Below are 22768 nucleotides of genomic sequence, written 5' to 3' on the forward strand. Positions count from 1 at the left end.
TGGTTGTAGGTTCGGTCCCAGTTGGGGTGCATAGGGAAGGCAACAAATCAATGTTTCTCTCTTCTTCTTCTTCTTCTTCTTCTTCTTCTTCTTCTTCTTCTTCTTCTCTCTCTCTCTCTCTCTCTCTCTCTCTCTCTCTCTCTCTCTCTCACTCTCCTTCTCTCCCTTCCCCCTCCCTCCCTCCTCCTTCTCACCTCCTCTCACTCCAAAATCAATTTAAAATTTTTTTTAAAATAAAGCCAGAAGGATAGCATAAATATTAGGGAATCTTTAGTTTCTTCATATCTTTTATTCTTTTTAGGAAGACAATAGTTTAAGTTTGGATCACTTCACCTTAAAATTCTGCCAGAATATACCATAAATTCATCTATCCTTCTTTTTGTTATGCTTTTCTCAATTTGTTTACTAATTCCCTTGTGTTGGATTTCATTCACTTCTACCTCTCAAAGTCAGTGTCTAAAAGGCATGAACCTCTGCTTTAGAGTTGTTCAGGAATAAAATGTGTCTGTCTTTTTGTCTGCTCCATGATATGGTATAAACTCCCCCAGACCCCCTTAGGTTTTAGAGTTTTCTGTAGATTGCTCTGGCTTATTTACATGTGTTTCCATTAAACTTTATTTACAAAAACAGGCCACAGGATGGATTGGCTTCAGGGCCCTAGTTTGCAGCCTCCTACTCTAGACCAGTGGTTCTCAAAGCTTCGTCCCAGCAGCAACAGCATCATCTGGGAACTTGTTAGAAATGCAACTTTTTGGGCCCCAGTCCCGACCTACAGAGTTAGAAACTGTCGGTATGGGGCCCAAGAATCTTTGTTTTCACAATCTGGCTTACTTCTGTTGATTGATTGATCTATGCCCTATCTACTTCTACAAAAAAAAAGTGGCTTACAGTAAAAGATCAGGTAGGCATACCACGAGCAGAAAATTTTAACCCAGGACAGAGGACAAGCCAAGAAGTAAAGGGGAGATTTGGACCTTTTTGGAGTGGGAGAATGGCTTGCTATATAAAAAATCCTAGAATAATGTTGTAACAATTAAGGATTAAACTCACCAGAGCTTCCTAGGATTCAGGCCAAAGAAGAAAATATGTTGGATTACATAGCTTACATGATTCAATAGTAAAAATGAATTATTTCCTGTATTGTCAAAAAAATTTTTTAAATCGGGAAGGGGAAGAAGTGTGGTGGTGGTCTTTCAATAAGACACTAAGAAATGTGATGAATCCTGTCCTTGAAATCAACTTAACTGAGACAACTGGGAAATATTCCTTGTTTCATAATTCCTTAAGTAAATCATTCGAGTCCCAGAAAAACACAGTTAAAGGGGTAAATTTCTATAGCAGGGCCAGATATGTAGTATTATAGAATGCCAAGGAATGGCGGCCAACAGTCCCTAACAAAACGTTTAACTTGACTTCTGGCAATTTTTAAGAAAATACATGTCTGAGCCCCACTTCCAGAGATTCTAATTTCGTCAGCCTGGAATGAGGTCTACACAACTGTGTTTATTAAAAGTTCTATGAATGTGTCTGATCCGAAACAAAGAAGTTCACCCCAGATGAGAGCCTGTGCCTTTGGCTCTCCCCTTCCAATTTCAGTCCTCTCGCTCAGACTTTTGAATGGAATAAATGGCAGAGAATTTAAGAATGAGAGACTAGCTGGACGCTGAAAATGGGTATTCTCTGATGTCAAGTGAAAAAGACCCAGTGCTAGAGCTCCAGGATAGCAAATAGGTCTTGTCCCCTGTGCCCACCCTGATCATTTGGAGCGGATTGCCTGGCGCACTGCATGGACAGGGCTAGTTGCAAGCAAGCATTGTTCTGGGTCAATATGATTGGTTAATGCTATCTGTGTTCCAGGCAATGTGATTGGTTAATGTTATCTGTGTTCCAAGCAATGTGGTTGGTTAATGCTGTGTTCCCAGCAATGCGGTTGGTTAGTGCTATTTGCTGGATGTTAGGATTAAAAAATGACAGCATGAATGGCACTTGTTTGTTGACTTTGCTCTCAGGACGAGTGATGTGGATAGCAGGAATGACATTTTGTTGAAAATTTAAAGAAACAGACTTATTTTGTCTCTCTGAATTTTTATTTCCAAATGCTAATTTATTTCGTTTCTAAGCCACCTTGTATCAATCTTCTCAATTCCTCAGTTTCCCTCTCAAAATTTCCAACATGATTTCCTGCCCGATATTTTTTGACTATTGATCATCCTCTAGGTCAAAATCGGTGTTTCTTTTGTTATTGTTGTTGTTAATCCTCACCCAAGATATTTTTCTATTGATTTTTAGGGAGAGTGGAAGAGAGAGGGAAAGACAGAGTAACATCGATGTGAGAGAAACACATTGATTGGTTTCCTCCCACCAGGGCCAGGGCCTGAGGAGCCTGCCACAAAGGTACATGCCCTTGACCGGGATCAAACCCAGGACCCTTTGGTCCTCAGGCTGAAGCTCTATCCACTGAGCCAAAACGGCTAGGACAGAACTCTGTGTTTCTTAGTGCTTGGATTCAGCAGCACTGATGGTCAAGGCCTGTCCTCTGCCTGTATCCATTGTCCTGTGTTTCTTCAGACTCAGTACGTTTCTTTTTTCCATTTATTCAACACTGGCCTAACTCAGAGATACTGCAGATTTAGTTCCAGACCACCACAATAAAGCAAATATTGCAAGAAATCAAGTCACACAAATGTTTTTATTTCCCAGTGCACATAAAAGTTAGGTTTACACTACACTGTAGTCTATGAAGTGTGCAAGAGCATTATGTCTAAAATACAATGTACATACCTTAATTAAAAAATGCTTTATTGCTAAAAAAAATACTAACCATCATCTAAGCCTGTTAGAAAAAAGTGAAACCAACAGACTTGCTCAACACAGGGTTGCCACAAACCTACAATTTGTTTTTAAAAAAATAAAAGCACAGTATGCGAAAAGCACAATAAAACAAAGTATGCCTATATATCTGTGTTCCTTCCTCATGTTGTAATCTAGGTGTCTGCTTTCAGAGTGCCCAGAAAGATCAAAATAATGAGAAAAAAAAACACTGAATAAAACATAATATTTTAATTTATGATTCAGTGAAAATATTGGTCCAGGCTTCGAGTTAGGATACAAATTAGAATTTTAAGAAATATGTAAAATGTTTAAGAAGATGGTAACTTCTTTCAGACGAATTCTAAATATTTTGTGTGAATCAGTAATAGCTCTGTGGCCGCCTTCCTCGAGCCAGAAACAAAACTTAAATCAAAACGAATCAAAGACCTAAGTGCAAGAACTAAAACTATAAAACCCTTAGAAGAAAACATGAGGTTAAATCTTCATGGCCTGAATTTGACAATGGATTCGTTGATATGACACCAAAATTACAAGTAACACAAGAAAAAATTGGTAAATTGGACTCTATTAAAATTTCAAACTTCTGGACATCAAAGACACTATGGAGGGAGTGAAAAGACAACCTGCAGAAGGAGAGGTACATTTACACATCGCATATCTGACAAAGGTCTAGCATCTAGGGTGTATAAAGAATTCTTACAACTCCACAACAAAAAAGGCAAGCCAATTTAAAAATGGACAAAGGACTTGAATAGACATTTTTCCAAAGTAGATATACAAATGGCCAATAAGCACATGAAAAAAAGATGCTCAGCATCATTAGTCATTAGGAAAATGCAAGTCAAAACCACAATGAGGTGCTGCTTCATGCCTGCTAGGATAAACTATACTTTAAAAAGGAGGAGGTGGGAATAAAACTGTGAGAAATTAGAACCCTGTACATTATTGGTGGGAATGTAAAATCTGAAAAATAGTCTTTTGGTTTCTCAAAAAGTTAAACACAGAATTACCATATCATCTAATAATTTTGCTACTAAGCATATACCCAAAAGAACTGAAAACATATATTCAAATATCTGTACACAAATGTTCATAACAATACTATTCACAATCGCCAAAAGGTAGAAACAACCAAAATATCTACCAATAGATGAATGGATAAGCAAAATGTGGTTTATCCATACAATGGAATATTATGCAGCCACAAAAAAGTATGATACCTGCTACAACATGAATGAACCCTGAAAACATTAAGCTAAGTGAAGGAAGCCAGTTCATATTTTCAAATTGACGTGATCTCAATGATTTTCAGTGTTTAAACCTGAAGATTACAAGCCATGTGTGTCTATTACCTGTGTTTATATATTGACATGCATCTAGTGCTACATAGCTGAATCAAAAGGAGAGGAGTGATTCTGCCCTTCGGGCCATCTTTCCCTTCTAGCTTCAAGTCAAACTAGGACCATAGAAGGAAATATCAAGAGAAGGAATACCAAGGCCAGTGATCCTGGTATCATGTTGTATTCACACATAACATTGAGTTTCTGTGGTTTTAATTGCCAAAACACTGAGCAAAGTGTTCTATTCTGCTCTGAACATAAATATGTTTTATGCCATAAGTGTATGTGAGTGGTGGGCTGGCGGGAGGGGAGATTGGAATGTTATCTTCGGATTACCTACTTTTCACAGTAACATGATCAACTCAAGTACATGTGGGAGTGGGGACTCAGTGCAGGCTCATATTCCAAATTGTGCAAGAAGCTAGAAGTCTACTTTCTGTATGAAATCTCCTGGGGTTCTTTTTTAAATTATTTTAATGTTATGAAATGCTTAAAATTGTGTTTCATAAAAACAAAGCATGTTTGCCAGTCATAGAAGTTCTGCGATCCACCCAACTGTGACTTCCGAATAAGGAGATAATTAGAAGGTTGTACATTCAGTGATAGAAATGTGTGCAGTTCACAACTCCGCCCAGAATGATTTCTCAGAAGGCTTTCTAATTACTTTCTAGGCACTTGTCAATAGTGTGTACGGCACTTTTTGTTTTGTTTTTAGAATGAGTGACTCATTCAACCCGGGGATCTGGACGATGCTGTTCATGTCTCCCTTGTCTGTTAAGTAAATGCGTGTTTGGTACATTCCACAAGTGAGCCTTTGGGATGTGTTTTGACAGTTTTGCCCATTCAGGTTGTCTGCCACTTCATCTCCTGACTTTTACACTGAATTGTGAAAAGGGAATGTCTTTCCTGGGGCTCTGGTCTTGTTTCATAGAATAGAGCTGATTCATTCTCATTTTTGAATGGAGCTGTAATTAACATGGTTCCTTTTGTTTAACAACCTCAATTTACATAGTACCTGCTCATGCCAGAGCATCATTATTGATAGCACAGCTTCCTTGACTGATGTCTGAGGGCTCTGGGAATAGTGTTTATTAATTATCTGCAGCAAACCGGGTAACTAAGGGGAGGTTCTGCTGCTATGACTTTGATGAAAGTGGCGCTGTTGCTTTTTTTAATTGCTTAATGATAGATTTGATCATCTTAAAGCAAAATAGAGTATGTACTCACCTGCTAAGAGGTAGTGTTAAATCGTAATTTCTTAAAAAAGAAAGAAAGAAAGAAACCTGAATCCTGGGGTACATTTTTTTTGTGTGCTATATTTCTACTAAGAATGCATAAGTTTACCTTCAGTTTATATGAATGTATAATTTCCTAGAATAGTGTCATCATCAAAGTGCTTGTAAATATTTTATACTTCATAGTAAATGCAGACATCCGCAGAGGCCAAGCAGGCTACTGCATGAAGCAGTCAGTCCAACACTGTAGATTTGGATAAGCTGGAGAGTATGTAACCTGCTTAAAAGCATTGAAGTTTGAGTTGGTTGTTGTTTTAACATTGGGCAGGGGGAGGGGGGACAGGGAATGGGAATACATTTGTGGGCCTCATTTGGCTCTTTGTGCTCTAGTTTGCTTAAATGCTCTATAGAGAAAAGGAGACACTAAGATTTTATAGAGTCGTTGAATCCTAACATTCCAGAGACAGAAAGGCCACTAAAGATTCTCCAAGACTGTCCTTTTACATTAAGGAAACTGAGGCCCAGAGAAAGGAAGTGTTTTACCTAAATTAATCTCTAAATGACTACTTTATTTCTTCTAAGTGGGTCTTAAATTCGGGAATTTGGACATCTTTCTAAAGAGGGTATTTCTGTGTTTTTCTAATACAGTGACCATTACCACATGTACTTACTGAGTACTTGAAATGTGTCTATGGAGGAACTGAATTTTAAGTTTTATTTAATTTTAATTCATTTAACTAGCCCCATGTGCCAGTAGGTACCCTATTGGATAGAGAAGCTCAGGTATTACAATTTTCATTCCTGACTTATCACAGTCTTCCTGGAAGAAACATGAGCATCAATCATTTCTACCTTCTCATAGAGAATATTTTAATCTGCTCATCTCCAATCTACAAGTTCAATAATATTTTTTATGTTCATTCAGGTCCGTCTCATGGTGGTTCAGGTAGTGTGATTATTTTATGAATGGACAGCAATAATGCTTTCAGTGGTACAAGCTCCTCAAATAAATCCTATCTTAGGCCAGTCTTTCAGGACATTATCTTGCTAGATTTGTGGTTCCCTGCTAACTGCTTCATTCCTTTATGGGGCAGGAAAGTGCTGAAGGCCTATTGCATACTCTCTCCTCCCTCCAATATATTGGAAAAGAGAGGAAATGTTAGCCAAAACCCATTTTGCAGTTTGTGACCCAATAAAAAGGGCTACGGATCAAGGATATGATTCATTCTGGGTCATTGTGAAAACAAAGGCTTGCTTTCTAAACTGGAATGCCTTGCTCCCAGGATGGTTCTGAGCACCCCTGTGGGAAGGACAGAGAAGTGCAGGAAGGAACTTTTCTCCCCATGAATCCATTCATCATGCTCATGCTGACATGGAGAATTCCAGCTTGTAGCATCCGTTTTGATTTTCTCTTATGCTTCCTGTTGTTTCTGACTCTCAAGACGATCCTCACACAGTCAACAGTGGAATATTTCTACAATTTATAATTTCTCAAATTATTTCCATAAAGGGAATATGGCTATTCCCATTCTAAAGGTATTTTGAAAGTTTGAAACTGAAAACTCTAGACTTGGGTATTGCATCTGCATTGGTATAGGCCTGTGAGCTTGTGTTCTTCATTGGTGTCTTGGTGAATGCTTGCATCTTAAGTTCAATTATTCAAGAAAAGTAAACCTAACAATGTTAGTAATTTTTAAATAAAATAATCCCTAAATGTCTAATACTATTCTGACCAAGGACAATCTATTTTTTTAAGGACAATCTATTTTTAAAAGATCCCCTCTAAGTTGTTTGTTTTATTTTGGTTTGATTGGGATAGGGAAACACCTAATGGGGGGAAAAACGTCTTACGTAACTTTCTTTGAAAAGTTTTTTTTTTTTTTATTCTACAAGAGTAAGCATTTCTAATATGTTTGGCCTGGAATTTTCTTTGTTGGGAGATTACAATTGAAGGTAGCAAGTAAGAAATGAAAAAATAATTATGTCCAACAAATGTCTATTTGTGTGTTAAGACCAGGACTTGTACATCCTTGCCAATATCTCTTCTCTTGCCAGACAGGGTTAATGCTTAGGCTGCTGAGATGTTTCCCAGGAGGCAACGAGACCGAAGGAGGGATTTATGCCTCCTGGAAAGGCCTGGGCTCTTCGCCTCTTGTTCCACTGATTTCTTCGGTGTCAGACTATAGATTCACTCAGACTGGAGTTTTTCCCCTGCGAACCTGATAGAACTGTGGATCTATTAGCTGCCTATCAGTGTGGACTTCTCCAGTGCCACACTGGATATACTTGAAGAGCAAAAATAGATCACAAACCTTTCATATACTCCATTTTTCACTTTATTTCATGTTTCTCATTGCTTGATTTATTCCACAAATACTTATTGGGAACATTATGCTGGTGAAACGCAATGGTAATAATAATAATAAAGTAGGAGTAATAATCTCCTACTTCCTATTCATTTGAAATTATATATTATAGTACCATCAATCTTGATAGGAGAAAATATTATATAAATAGTATTTCGCTGAAATAATTCCAGTATTGATGGTGTTCATCAATATTAGGGATTCTAAGTTGAAAATGAATTAAAATTGCTATATTGCCCAGCCAGTGTGGCTCAGTGTTTGAGGTCACAGTTCAATTCCCGGTCAGGGCACATGCCCAGGTTTCGGGCTCCATCCCCAGTAGGGGTGTGCAGGAGGCAACCGATCAGTCATTCTCCCTCATCATTGATATTTCTATCCCTCTCCCTCTCCTTCTGAAATCAATAAAAATATATATTTTTTAAATTGCTATATTATGTCGATTAAAGGAATTCAATGTAACAGTAGTCCCTAATAGTACAAAATTCAAAATTCAATATTATAGCTGTTAATGCAAAAAAGAAAAAAAATCAACCCTAGTTGTTTCCTCCTTCTCAACTATCAGTGTCATCTTCTAACTTTTGTGATGCCTCCCCTGGGAACCACATATCTTATCCAATTTTACCTTCAGGATAAATTGCATGGAGGTAATAATAGAAAGCTAATGTCAGTCTGAGAGGAGATATTATAATAGGAAAGTACTCCACTGGAAAGAATTTTCAGAGTTTTATAGGTATCAAAAATATACTTATGTCATTGTACTTAACCCTTCTTACTACTTGGAGTTTCTATATGAAAGGAATTCACAGTACATTCCTTTTTCTGATGTACCGTGAAATGCAAACTCTAATATAACACTTGCCCTTTAACTGCTAAATCTTCACCACTAGCCTGGAAGTTCCTGCAGTGCAAGAGCTTGTGTTTACTGGCCTTGTCCCCTACATCTAACCTGGCAGAGTTCTGGGCTCCTTGATTATTCGTTGAGTGAATTGATTTTGTGACTACACAGTTACATGCATGTATATGGTACCCTATAGCTTTCAAAGCATTTTCACTTAGGTTATTTTATTTGGCTATACCAACAATTCTACGAGAAAGGTAGGACAGATGTGTTAATCAGTGAATAAAATTGCAGTTCAAGTGGGTTATAGCAGACCCAGGATAGGAAGAGGTCAAGGTCATAATAGTCCACTGGGTTTTTTATTCCATTATTATCATTCAACAAATAGTTATTATTATAGACCAGTCACTATGCTAAATTTTTTAACTGGATTATCTTACTTAACCCTTGCAACAACCCCATGATATAGAACTATTTTTATCCCCATTTTAGAGATGAAGAAAATGAGGTACAACAAAGTTAGATGACTTGTGCGAGGCAACACAGCTAGTGTCAGCACTGGGATTTAGACTCAAGCGGTGTGAGGTCACAGCCTAAGCTCTCAATATGGCCTAGCTACTGCCCTACAGTTTTTAGGGCGACCCTCTAAAAAGTATGGCAGCAGGCACACATGAATCAAATAACTACCATGGTGATTTCTTAACACGTTAAGCACCATGTCAATCACCAGTGACTGACACTATACTTTCCGTCTGGAAGACAAAACAGGCTGGGCACTTCACATGTTAATGCCTTTATTAAATTAGTTGTTATTATAATAAATGTATTTTGAATGTTTCTGTAAGTTTATTAGCCAGAGATTATTGTTATAGGTTATAGATAAAAAGACAACACAAGAGGAAAAGAAATTTACACTAAAGTAGTCAGACAAGTTGCCAAGACTAGAAGTGAGGCAGATCATCATTCTTCTGTGATAGAATAAGGCACCTCCCAGGTGACAGAGAATGAGTCTGAAAAAAATGTATTCAAGGCAACGGAATATGTGTCAGGTCTTGTAAAAGATGCTGCAGTCAGAAAAGAGCCCACCCCTGCCACCAAATGGGATGATCACAGCAGGGGGAAACCTCATTGGAACTCAGCAGTATGGCTTTTTAATGAAGATTCCTACCTGCCTATACCATATAAATGTCTGGACTTCTGTCTCCCCCTTGAGTTCTCCTCAACTACTTATTAACGAGTGCACCTCACCCTGTCTCAACTATCCAGAGTAGCTGAAAACACACTAAACTTCAAGAGAGCAGAAGCCTAGGAAGAGAGTTCTGCTACCAATAAGCTACAGTAATTGAGGGTATGAGGACTATTTATGTGGGACGAATATGTTAAAATCAACATTGTTCTAAATGGAGTTTCATTTACATATGCAAAACAGGGCAATAATGAAGGAGGAAGAGTAGAGTAGAACCATTAACATTATTTATAGCCTGTGAAGACGAAAGGCTAAATGTGACGATGATAACAGAGAGACCGTTGGACCTGGACTGTCCATCTTGGCACATAATATGCTGAGGTGGCCTTGGGCATGTCTTATCGCCTCTAAATCATCATTGCCATGGTGGTCATGTTCTGTAGATTGAATTTTAAATCACATCTCATCATACTTATGATAAATAGGTAAATTCATCAAATACTTTTTATATGTTTTTCAAGTACATGAATTGAAATATGTATCTGATGTGTCATATAAACTTATTTAACATTTTGGTACTTCTGCTGAGAGTTATTCTCACACCCAAAGTCATCTTTCCTTACTCAAATTTTCTCTTTCATAGAGCAAATTGGCCAGGAGATGTTGGAAAACCTCAGTCACGACAGAGAAAAGATACAGAGAGCACGTGAAAGAGTAAGTAGAAGTGATATCATCTTTTCACAAATTCAATAAATGATAAGACATAAAACTGAGGTTCTTTGTGACAGTCACAGTCACATAGATGTAAGTATATATGAAAACTAGAGGCCCGGTGCATGGATTCGTGCATCAGTGGGGTCCCTCAGCCTGGCCTGCACCCTCTTGCAATCCAGGACCCCTCAGGGGATGTCAGAGAGCTGGTTTTGGCCTGATCCCCGCAGGCCAGGCCAAGGGACCCCACCGGTGCACAGGGCCTCTAGTATGCATATAAGATCTTTGGTTAATCTCTTCCCACCCTCCCCCCTTTCCTCTGAGATTCATCAGTCTATTCCATGTTTCCATGCCTATGGTTTCAGCTCCTGCGTTGAGCATCTGCCCCCTGGTGGTCAGTGCACATCATACCTACCGACAATCACTTAGACTTTTATATATATAGATGGCTAGGAGCAGGCATCCTCAAACTATGGCCCGCAGGCCACATGCGGGTGTTTTTGCCGTTTTGTTTTTTTACTTCAAAATAAGGTATGTGCAGTGTGCATAGGAATTTGTTCATAGGTTTTTTTAAACTATAGTCCGGCCCTCCAACGGTCTGAGGGACAGTGAACTGGCCCCATGTTTAAAAAGTTTGAGGACCCCTGGCTAGGAGGATGGAGGGATGGAGGGATGGAAGACGAAACAAGAGTGTGGGATGGAGAAAGAATAAGTTCCCTCTTTATGTCCCCATCCTGAAATGCCCCCACATCGACATTTTATTTAGCTCTATTGCTGAAAAGGTCATTGAGGGAGATTTTGGAGTATATCAGGTCTCTTGGAGTGAAATCTAAAACATTGGTTTCATCCTTCCTCAATTCACTCTGCTTCCATTTATAGTACCAGAACTTTGCATATTCACAAATAGGAAAACTAATAAATTACTGATTTATATCAAACTTTGTCAGCCTTTGAGACATTTGCTTTTATATCCAGTTCAAGTATCCAGTTTAAAGCTCCTGGGATTATCAATCTCATGTAGTTTTCTAAATCTAAGAATTTCCTGACATGGAACATGTGTCAAAAATGTATTTCAGTGCATTTTTTATGAATTTGATTTTCTATCATGAAAGAAAATTATTGTTTGCCAGTGCACTTTAAAAAATAATCCAATTGCCTTCAGTTTTGCTTTTTGTTTTGTTTTGTTTTGTTTTGTTTTGTTTTGTTTTGTTTTGTTTTGTTTTAATGCTGCTCTTCTCCTAGCTTCGGGAAACAGACGCTAACTTGGGGAAAAGCTCCAGGGTCCTGACGGGGATGTTGCGAAGGTAAGAGCAAGGTAGGGACCCATCTTTCTCTCTCTCCCTTTTTTAAACCGTGTTTCTCCTCTTGTTGCAACCGGGCACTTTTCAATCATGCAGGCTTCTGCTCTCAGTACCCTGTGTCGAGACCCTTTTGAAATGCCAGAGCACTGATATTAACTCTTGTTTGGACAGGGACACAGTCTGCGCACCTTAGATTAGAGAGAAGGTTTGAGCTTGAGGGGTTACCTCAAGCTATGGAAAAAAATTAGGGTTAGACATGAAGAATTTTTTCATAGCCTGAGGAAGGCCCCATGGCAGGAGCTGCGTGACTTTATTTTCTATTTCGGTAGTCTCTTTCTTAGAGAGGGAATGCAGGCCTGCGGTATCGGGAGCACCCCTGGTATTAGCTCGGCGCTGTTGCCTTTGTTTTCATTTCTTTTTTAAGTGATGCTATTTGGGGCAATATCTCGATTTTTATGTATACTTCGAGATGGTTTTTATAATTTAAAGCATATCTGGATAATCTGAATTCACATGTGTGAGCAAACAAATGTTAATGTTTTCTATGTGTAATTAAACTTTGATGGAACATATTTGGGAGAGCTTAGAAAGAAATGAATGAGTGCAGGTAATTTTGTTTCCATTGGTCTGAAAATTGGAGCCATTTTTCCTTTGGTATATTCAGCATGCAATTATTTTACATTCAGAATCTAACAAATAAGAGCATTATGAAGCATAACCTTCCATTTGGAGCTGTGGATAGAAATGTGAGTGTGGGGGTGTTGAGAATTGCTTCTAGAATAGCGTAATTGGAATTTAAAGAAGAGAATCATTTTTCTCATTGATACTGTAGAGACAACTGTTTGAAAATAAGTCTTCTCTGATCGTGTGTCGATAGATAATAATTTGCTGAAAGTATGTTTGCTGGGTTAGAGATTGATCGCATAAGAACCAATCAAAGGTGTGGTTGCTGAGTCTCCAAGGCCGAGGTGATTTCTCTATCAGGCTGATCAGCAGCGAGTCTAAAGCTCTGGGCACTTTCAGCCAATGTTGACCCAACTGCACACGCCCCTCCTTTTCCTACACACATCATCGTGATTCAGGACCATAAACCACCCAATTCTCTGATTAAGAGTAATACACAAATGACCTAGAAAAACTCAAAATCCAGAGAAGTGGCTAGTGAAAGGAATGCTTCAGTGCCTATAGACAATAAGGAAGAAAAAAGGGAACACCCTCCCTGGCTTCCCTGGGAGGCCCCGTGATGTGAGCTGTAACGAGCATTCTGCATATGTCTCCATTTCGTCAAATCTCATTAAAGAGTCCTCCTCTTCATGTCAATTGAGCTGTCTAGGAATCATTCATCATTTTTAGTGTAAAAAAAATCATGCGGTTATTTAAATAATATCATATTAATGTTAAAGTTCAGCTGTCATTTAATGGTATGGCTTAATCAGATGTAGCATTTAGGAAAAATAGTTTATTCGGGCCGTACATGGCTTTCAGGTTGGCAGATTCAAATCAGGATTTATGAGTTTCTAAACCAGTGTATTTCTGTCCATGTTTCTGCTTGATGTACCTCACCCTTCTGTGCAGGGCACCGCCGACAGTTATTTCAACAAATAAAGCATCTCCTCGTATTGTGTTTGAATAAATTTGCAAATCATTTAGAGAGGGTGAAGCACAAACAACTACTGCAACCTTTGATGGCGCTTTCTGTAGGGAAATCAGACTAACGCGGTTGTTTCAAAAGCCCGCAGAAGAAAATTACTCTGCTGAAATCTACTTGGGGTTCCCTTTGTAGGCAAACTCAGTCCATCACTGACACGTCTCCTTGTGGGATCCGCCTAGAGTATGAACAGAAATAAAAATCGCCAGATGGACATCACCTTGCTATGGGTGTCTGAGCCGAGGAAACTCTTTAAGTCCACCTGTGTGTAGTGGTGGCTGTGTTTTTCTCTAGGCACGACTGGCATCTTGCAATCAGCCAAGGTACCCAGGTACTCTGAGTCAGTAATGGAACCTATGAGTCTTTGGAACCACATGCAGGTGGTGGGTGGGTGTTAGTTTCTAGGTACTATCCCACGTGATATACAATTTCTGTTGGAATTGGGAAAAGGCAAAAATATTCTACCTACTTAATTATTTCTTATCATTGCCTGGGAAAACAGTGTCTAGGGAAATGGAACCCGGCTTAATATGCCGAAGTCTTTCGTTCAGATGCTATGATTTTGCTGCCTCTGGTCTGTCCTCCCGTTCTCATGGCATTCACTCCCAACCTGCTGAGGTTTTATTCCAGAAGTCTCATTCTCTTACCCAAACTGCTCGGCGCCAGCGTTTGTCCACAGGTGCTTCTGATTTGGGAAAAGCTGACTATTGAGCAGTGTGCTCATCCGTCACCCTCACGAATGTGTGAGAGCAATGAATGTCCTCTTTATGCAGGGGAGGTGTTGCCTGCGTACGCCATAAGCTTACTTGTTCCCACATGATCAGTTCTGTGTGACTGGAATAGGTAAACAGTCTATAACCTACCAAACCAAGGAATTGTTTTCTTTAAAAGAAAGATTGCTGATTATTTTTAATTGTTTAACCTTAGATTGTTTTTAAGTTTGTACAATGAACAGAAATGGGCATGTCGTGGCCCCTTGGTTGGGTCATTTTACTTATATTGACTAGTACACTGCGAAGACAGGTGAAACCGAAGTTCTACCAGTGGCAATGTCTGTACATACATCCCCCCGATTCTCTGTAAAACTGGTCAAAAGCAGATAGGAAATGAAATGAGTAAGTGGCAGCCACTACCATTTATGCTTTTTAATTCTTACACTTCAAATGAGATTTTTAAAATCTATTTTCTTCCTTCTTTTCTTCTTCTTCTTCTTCTTCTTCTTCTTCTTCTTCTTCTTCTTCTTCTTCTTCTTCTTCTTTTTTTTTTTTTTTGGCTTATTTGCTCTCTAGTAAATATTTCATGTCTATATATAAGGCCTTGGGGATCCTCAAATGAAACCAGTTTGGTTCTTGCCTTCAGATAGCTCTAGTCTAGTAGAGAATATGTGCCTCTAACATGCTATGGGAATTCGTAAAATCATCTCATTCTCAAGGAAGCTGGGGAAGATTCTGCAACTCCCACGGATCCTTACTGGTCGTGAAGAAGGGTGCCAGGAAAACAAATAACCAATAGAAAATACAAGTTCAATTGCTATAAAGCCAGTATGCTTGGGAAATATAGAGAAATGGAGGATGATATGGAATCATAAGAGAAACAAGTTTTGAAAAGAGCAGAAGAATGCAGAAAATACTGAGACATCTAGTTTAGTGAGGTAGCAACTGATTCAACCAACGTAAATAAATAAATTACTCTTCATGTAACTACATGATATTACCAGAAGTGAAAACAAAGAAATTGGGTCCATTCAAAATTGTAACAGTGAAACGTGACATCAGAATACAGATAGCGCTGATTTCCTGTATTTTTCTTCTGTCTTGACATAAGATAGAGAACTACCTAGGGGCAAATGTTCATTTCCTGACTCTGTAGACAGAGTTTAAATAAAGTGGTGTTTCAGACAACGAAAACGCTCATGAAACAAATGACCACTTGTGTGGCGATTGGGGCAAAAGAAATGGATTTTTCATTGACCTGCACAAAATTTGGTTATTTGAATGGCTGTCTTAAAGGGTCGCAAGTAGCACCGAGAGGCTTCAATGTTGCTCTTCATGTATTTCCATGCATGTGTGTGTTTGTGTGTTTTCTCCTACACGTTTGACGGGGAAGTCTTATTAGGTCAAACATTGCCGGCAGTCAGTGAAAATGGAAATAGACATTTTTGAGATTTTCAGTCAGAAAACAAAGGACATCGTAACTCTGTTTCTTTTTACCTCTGAAGAGTGAATCATTTATTGGTAATAGTGTATTTAAATGTAGAGGTATCTGAAGGATTCCTTAGGGATTAACAAAGTTATCATTTGGGAACTCCACTGACATAAATTTGGAGGACATATTAATCAATTTATGTGGGTTCATTGACTACCTGTATATATGCTGGCAAAAGGCTTACAGAAAGAAATGACAGATGTTATATATTAAAATACTAGAGGCCCGGTGCTCGAAATTTGTCCATGGGTGCAGTCCCTAGGCCTGGCCAGCAATCGAAGCGTGAGCGTCTGGCGTGGAAGGGCAGGTCCCAGCTGACCTCTGGGCCCTGGGCAGCATCTGTGCCCCTGGGCCCCTACACATCCCCCTCCACCTGAGTCCTCACACGGAGATACAGTGAGTGCAGCCGGACACCGCGGGCCAGGGAGAAGCCTGGGCCTCTGGGCTGCCCAGTGTCACTGCACGGAAGCCAGGCCAGCAGTGCGCTCTCTCCCTGCCAGCCCCACAGACCGGCTCCTGTGCAAACCCACAGGGAACCTGACGGGCCCCTGCAGTCCTTGTGGCTGTGGCCCGGAAGATTCACCCAGAAGCCCACTGGGGCCAGCAGTGCCTCCACTGCTGCCAGCACTTCGTTGCCAACACCCACCATGTTCTGCACTGCCCCGTGGTGGTCAGCACACATCATAGTGAGCGGTCGAACTCCAGGTCGAACTCCTGGCCGAGGGGACAATTTGCATATTAGGCTTTTATTATCTACACTAATAAAAGAGAAAGATGCAAATTGACCATACCTCTGCAATGCCCACCAGCCAATCAGGAGTGAGTGTGCAAATTAACCCGACAAAGATGGCGGGGTAATTTGCATACGCAGGCGCCAAGCGGCCTGGGTCCTGGGAACATCTCAGGACTCAGGCTGCTCCTAGCCTGTAGGCCCATGCATAGGCCCTGAGTGGCTGGGATCCCAGAACGCCCCAGGCCACTCCAGGCCTACGGGCGCAGGCGCCAAGTGGTGGCCCGGGTCCGCACGCCCCCAACCCAGCACCCACAACGCTGGGCTGGCTGCTGGCCTTGGGGGTGTGGCCCCCCTGGGCCGCTGGGACACGACCCTAGCCCAGTGGACCCAACGTAAGGGGTCCGCTGCACATGAGCTGCAGAGGAAACGCCTTTTCTTTTCTTTTTTTAAAAATATATTTTATTGATTTTTTACAGAGAAGAGGCGAGAGGGATAGACAGTTGGAAACATCGATGAGAGAGAAACATCGGTCAGCTGCCTCCTGCACACTCCCCACTAGGGATGTGCCCCCAAAGGTACATGCCTTTAACAGCAATCAAACCTGGGACCCTTCAGTCTGCAGGCCAGCACTCTATCCACTGAGCTCAGCAAAATCAGTTCAAGTGTAAATACCTTTTCTGACTGCTCATTGGCTAAGCTCCCTATATGCCGCCACTTGCAGTGTTCTTGGTAACTTGGGTAATAAGAATCCAAGAAGGTGATCTAGGGTTTTTCCACCACGCTCCTGGAGGAAAAAATGAAGGTCCGCTGCTGAAGGGGCTAAGAAATGTCATATCCTGCCCTAGCCGGTTTGGCTCAGTGGATAGAGCCTCAGTCTGCCTACTGCAGGGTCCAGGTTCGATTCTGATCAAGGGCATGTACCTAGGTTACAGGCTCCTCCCTGGCCAGGGCCCAGGTCAGGGCTCATGCAGGAGGCAACCAATCAAAGTGTCCCTCTCACATTGATGTTTCTCTCTGTCTCTCCCTCTCTTCCACACTCTCTAAAAATCAATAGAAACATATCCTCAGGTGAAGATAAAAAAAAAAGAAAGAAAGAAAGAAATGTCATATCCTATGAAAGACACATATTGAAAATGCCTAAAGAAAGTTGTCATTTTTTCATGGTGAAGATACTGGAGTTCGTGTTGATGAAAACACCTTGGCAGCTGTGGTGGCTGGCAGTGGCTGCAGCAGTGGGGTGATGGGGCTGGCGCCTTCCCCTGATCAGCCCAGTTGCCTCCCGCAGAGGGAGGCCAGACTGCGGTTTAGGCCCGCTCCCCATGGGGCTCCCAGTCTATGAGAGGGGGCAGGCTGGGCTGAGGGAATCCCCCCCACCAGTGCACGAATTTCGTGCACCAGGCCCCTAGTATAGGATATTTTTTGTATGATTACCTTCATATCAAATACTTTCCTCTCTCACACACCTATATTTTCCCCTACTATTTCCACAATTTAAAAAAAAAAAATCAGAATGTTTCCTTCAAAAAGGGAATTGTTTACCCTCTCAACATCATGTAAACATGTAGTTGGTAAGAAGTCTTCATAACTAATCTACAATATAAACAAAGCAGATTATATTAAAGGTGGTTGACCTAGCAAGCACTGTTCACACGTCACTATTTAATACATGGAATTTTTGTCAGAGCTATTTCTGACTCAATCTAGGGAATAATTGCCACCAATCATTGCTCTCACATTGTACATTTTAAGCATGGTTTTGTTGCTTTGTAGGGTGACAGATAAAATATCTGGAAAATTTAAATATACTGTCAGAATAATTCCTAAGGGTAAAAATGCCAGAAATGCCAATGCCAGATTTATATGCTACAGAAATATAATTTTTAAATAAACAGCTTTATTCTTAAAGAGATGAGCCATGACTGAATGTTTTTTCATCTTCTTTAAAAATTCATTCTTTTCCCCACCTCATTTTGCCAAGGAAACATTTTATTTTATTTTAATTGTTCTTATTACAATTTCTGAAAATTCAACAGTAGAGGGTTTTCAAGACCTGTGAGAAAAAATGACCTTGAGAATTTACTCTCAATTTTTATGCACTGAAAAATGTATATTCTCTCAAAGTCCCTTCCCTTTAAATTTTCACGTTTCTCTGTTTATCTCGTTGCTCTCTCTTGGCTTGTTTTTACTGGTAATGAGCGTGGGCCCCAACCTGAAATTAGTACAGCAAAACCTAACCTCTAAGAAATTCTTCACCTTTTAATCAAGTCCTGTTGTTTCCGAATAAACTGATGGAATTTGCTGCAGATTCTTTAGACTTAACAGATTTACACTCCAACCTTAGAATAATGCTACAAAGAGGAATTTTTTTTTTTAAGTCTAGGTATTTTGTGTGAATAAATTTATTACTTCCATTTGCCTCGTTGCCTTTGTCCGACAGCCTGGCCTCTTCAAGGCTGACATGGGAGATGTTTTTACCAAACTAAAGAACGGCTTTGGATTTCTTTGTATAGATTTCTCTTTAATAACATTCTGGTAGCTCTACACATAGAATGTTGGTCCTGTGTCAGGCATGTGACTGCAGCACTTAAAGTTCTCTAACTCTACAGCTGCCCTAGTGTGCGTCTGACCCCAGCCACACTTTACACACGTTATCTGGTTGAATCTTTAAGAACCCTGTGGAAGAAGCACCCTATCCCCATTTTACAGATGAGAGTAACTATGCTTAGTCAAGGAAGCTGTTCATAGTCACATACGTGGAAAGGTGCAGAGTGTAGATACGTATTGTAACATGTAACTCGCAGAAGCGCAGAAGCCACTTCAAACGCAGTGGAACATACGGGCTCAAGCAGTGTCATCAGGACAGTCCTGCTCCTCCATCTCTCACCTCAGCTCTCTTATATTGGGTGGCGGCGGGGAGGGTGAATGTCTGTCCTTTGTCAGCATTTCTTCTCATGGACATACAGCTTTTGGAAGCCTTCTCAGTGACTATAGCAATTTTATCTTCCAGTAGTTCCAACAAAAGTCATAGCATGGAGTCCAGTTGATTCTGGGTAGGTGAAATTCCCACGCACCTGTGATCTGATGTTTTAGACCTGAGACTTCATGCAAGGGATGGACACGCAGACTGAGAATGGACAAATAACAGATCCCACAGAAAAATCCAGGGCTTCTACTAAGAAGGGGAGTGGATACCAGCTGGGCAAAAACAAACCGATGCTATCTGCAAAATGTCCCAGGTGGACTTGTATCTGCGCTGGATCTCAGGTGCAGCACCACTTTCCCGTCGTGCCTCAGCTGTCCCCAGCCGAAAGTGGTCTGTCTTCCCTCTGGTCCTTCTTCACGGCCGCCTCCACGTCTCCAAGCCTTCTGCTTTACATTGTGCAGACTGTGTCTGAATTTTCTCCTAGATCTTTTTTACCCCGTAAAGGATTTTATACAGCTCCCCACAATGTTGTGCATAGGAGAGGCTATCCAAGTGAGAGAAGTAGAGTCTGGGGGTCATGCTAGTGTCCCCAAAGCAAGGACGGAGACGGGCCAGGTGACAGAAGGGTTACTGGGAGGCACATCCCGCCCTGAGGGCATGCGGTGTTTCTGTCTGACTGGTTCCCTCCAGGTCCTCGGGTGTGAATTGGAAGCTGTAGGTGGTCAGGAACCTCCTGGCATGTCGCTCAGGGCCACACCCCCTGGCGTAGGCCTGGTCAGTGAATAATCTTGGGAAGGATGGCTGGGAATAGTTTCCCAGTTGCTGTTGAGGTTCACGTGGTTGATTTATTGAAACCCTGCAGGCTTTTCTGTATTGCACGTTGGCTCCAATGAAAAACAAGTTCATTCAAAGATAAAGTAAGTGCCTACACAATAACAGAATATTTTTGTCCATTAATGAATCACGGTAGAAAAGCATCTTATGTTTTTCTCGGTTGTGAGCCATCATTTGACCTAATTCTTGAATTACCTTTCTTTTCTGATTTTTTTCCTTTTTTTCCCCAGGATACATGCCGTTCTCTAATGCGATGTAGAATAGGATGGGTGCCCTTTACCTTCACCATCAATGCCGTCTTTGAACGCAGCCTTGAGCTGTTAACTAGAAGCAAGGTGTCCTAGGCCTTCCTTATGCAAGTTAAAGGAGCCCCAGCCCCCCTCATAAATGCCTATTTATTAACACACACCATCACCAAACGATGTCTTACAATCCCGGGCCCCCACACCATCGCACCACTGTCCGCTCCATTGTAAGTTGAGGGAGGCCTTTGGCCATCTGTTTCATTAAACGCAGTGAACAATATCTGAACTTCATGAAGCGAGAGTCGGGGCTCCCCTCTCCACAAACCCCCCCTTCTGCTGCCGCTGCCACCACCAGCATCACCACCATATTTTTTTTGTTTGAACGCTCACATTGTAAAGTAGTGTATTCACACATCAATTTTAAAAGGCTGGCTGTGTTATGAGATGGGACAAAGCGAGCTCAGTGACGGCTCCGGCGCAGCGCAGGTGGTGGAGCGAGCTGCTGCCCAGATCAAAAGTCAAACAACAGTGTAGCTTCTTTTGAAAGTGCAGTGAGGGAGACAAGGCCAGGTTTATCTGCGGAAACAAGAGCGAGTTATAGATATACATGTCCAGGGCAGGAGGACAGAACGAGGTCCACAGTCGCCGGGTAAGGAAACTTTCCAGCACTGACAGTTCCGAGGGTGCCTGTGGAATATGTAGCTCGGAGTGGTTTTTCTTCTTCTTCTTGTTTTTTTTAATTAGTCTTTTATTGTGCGGCGATTGATAATTATTATTTATGCTTTTGTGCTGTTCCGAAAGTAGCCAAGCCTTTTTTTTTTTTTGCTTTTTTTTTAAGCCACGTTGGGGGCAGGAAATGGCTTCTTTTCATGGTTGCATTTTATTTTTCAGCAGCATTTAAAGACAGACTCCTATTTATACCACACAGGCAGTTTTGTCTGCTGTAAACAAAGTAGGTGGCTGGGAATTGTGCCTTCCCAGAAATGTTTTCCAGGGAGGCCATAATAAGAAACAACTGTGTACATCTTGAGAATTTGTCGTCTAGGTATGAAGAAAGAATTCTTTGCTTTTCTGAGGACAAACACCCCACTATTTGTGAAGAAGTATATCCAGTATCCAAAAGTGTGATAAGTATTTGTTAAAGTCTAAAGTTTGCCACCACCTTGCTAGTATTAATTAAGGTTGTTTTCCACTTATTATTTTGAACTGTTGCTAACATTTTTTGACAAGATAGAAGCTGGAATGACAGGAGGCATAATCATTTTTTAACTTCAATATCCTATTGTAAAAGATAGTGACTTCTTTTGCAAAGTTATATGAAGAACTTTGAAATTAAATATGAATATCAGTGAAGAAAATGCCAGGATGGTACATTTTTTACAAGATTGTTTATATTGATTTCTAGAAGGGAGAGGGGGGAGAGAGAGAGAGAAAAACATCGATCTGTTGCCTCCTGCTGTGGATTGAGCCCTCAACCAGAACATGTGCCCTGACCATGGATTGAACCAGCAATCTTTTGGTGCCTGGGACAATGCCCAACCAACTGAGCCACATTGGCCAGGGCCAGAATAGTAAATTTTTAAAGAGTTGAGAAGGCTTGGAATTATGGAAGAATAGCACCCAAGTTTCCTGTACAATTATAATTTACCTGGGAAAAACCACTCTGCTTTTTCATCTTCTGATGCCTTAATGATTTTGTGATAAAGGGAGAAAAAAACTATTAGCTTTCAATTCCCAAGCTAGTTAGAGTGTCTGGATCAGGTTCCAAGTTCTGGGAAACCACCCATACTCTCTGTCTCAAGGCACAGGGCGGTGGTCCTTGTCCTGGGGCGGGCTGCCCAGAGTCTCTGAGCCACTGGAGTTCTCTGGAAATGTCTGTGTATGTGTGTATATGCATCTTCCTGGGAATTTTCCATAACATTTGTAAGAGTCCATGACCAACTCCAAAAATGTTGAGAAATGAGCTATTGTGACAAAACTGTGCACAACCTCCTAACTAAATACCACTCAATTACTTTGCTATCCTGGCTTATTTCTAATGAGTTAGCCTACCAGAAATACTTATTTTGAATTTTCCACAAAGTTTAATAAGAAATTTTGCAGGGATACCTTCTTTGGGAAATCAGATCATTTATCTAAAATAAGTCCTTAAAGACAACTATAACAATTAAAATCTATATTATGGGGCCTTCTGGTTTACAAGGCACATTGACCATACTAAATTTCATTTAATGTAATCTCCATAAGGACTCTGTGAATTGGTACTGCCGTTGTTCCCCTCATGTTATAGTTAATTGAGACCTCCAGGAGTTGAGTCTTGTGCAAGTTCATTCCACCAAGATGGGGCAAAACTGGGACCAATGCCCTGACT

General features: G+C 40.7%; 1 protein-coding gene across 3 annotated transcripts in view; it reads left to right on the forward strand.

Moving 5' to 3' along the window:
* VTI1A (vesicle transport through interaction with t-SNAREs 1A) overlaps nucleotides 1–22768 on the forward strand; it is a 326845-nt gene that overhangs the window by 169087 nt on the left and 134990 nt on the right. For 2 of the 3 annotated variants that reach the window (XR_013814740.1, XM_079793565.1), the window contains exons 6-7: nucleotides 10441–10511; nucleotides 11751–11812. Coding sequence is in view for 2 of the 3 variants with exons in the window: in XM_079793565.1 (XP_079649691.1) it covers nucleotides 10441–10511; nucleotides 11751–11812 (133 nt within the window). In the remaining variant the exon portion in view is untranslated. Of the gene's footprint in view, nucleotides 1–10440; nucleotides 10512–11750; nucleotides 11824–22768 lie in introns of all 3 variants that reach the window. The other variant, XM_079793566.1, reaches the window with a different exon arrangement.

This window comes from Cnephaeus nilssonii, assembly GCF_951640355.1.
Source record: "Cnephaeus nilssonii genome assembly, chromosome: 16".
Lineage (NCBI taxonomy): Eukaryota > Metazoa > Chordata > Mammalia > Chiroptera > Vespertilionidae > Cnephaeus > Cnephaeus nilssonii.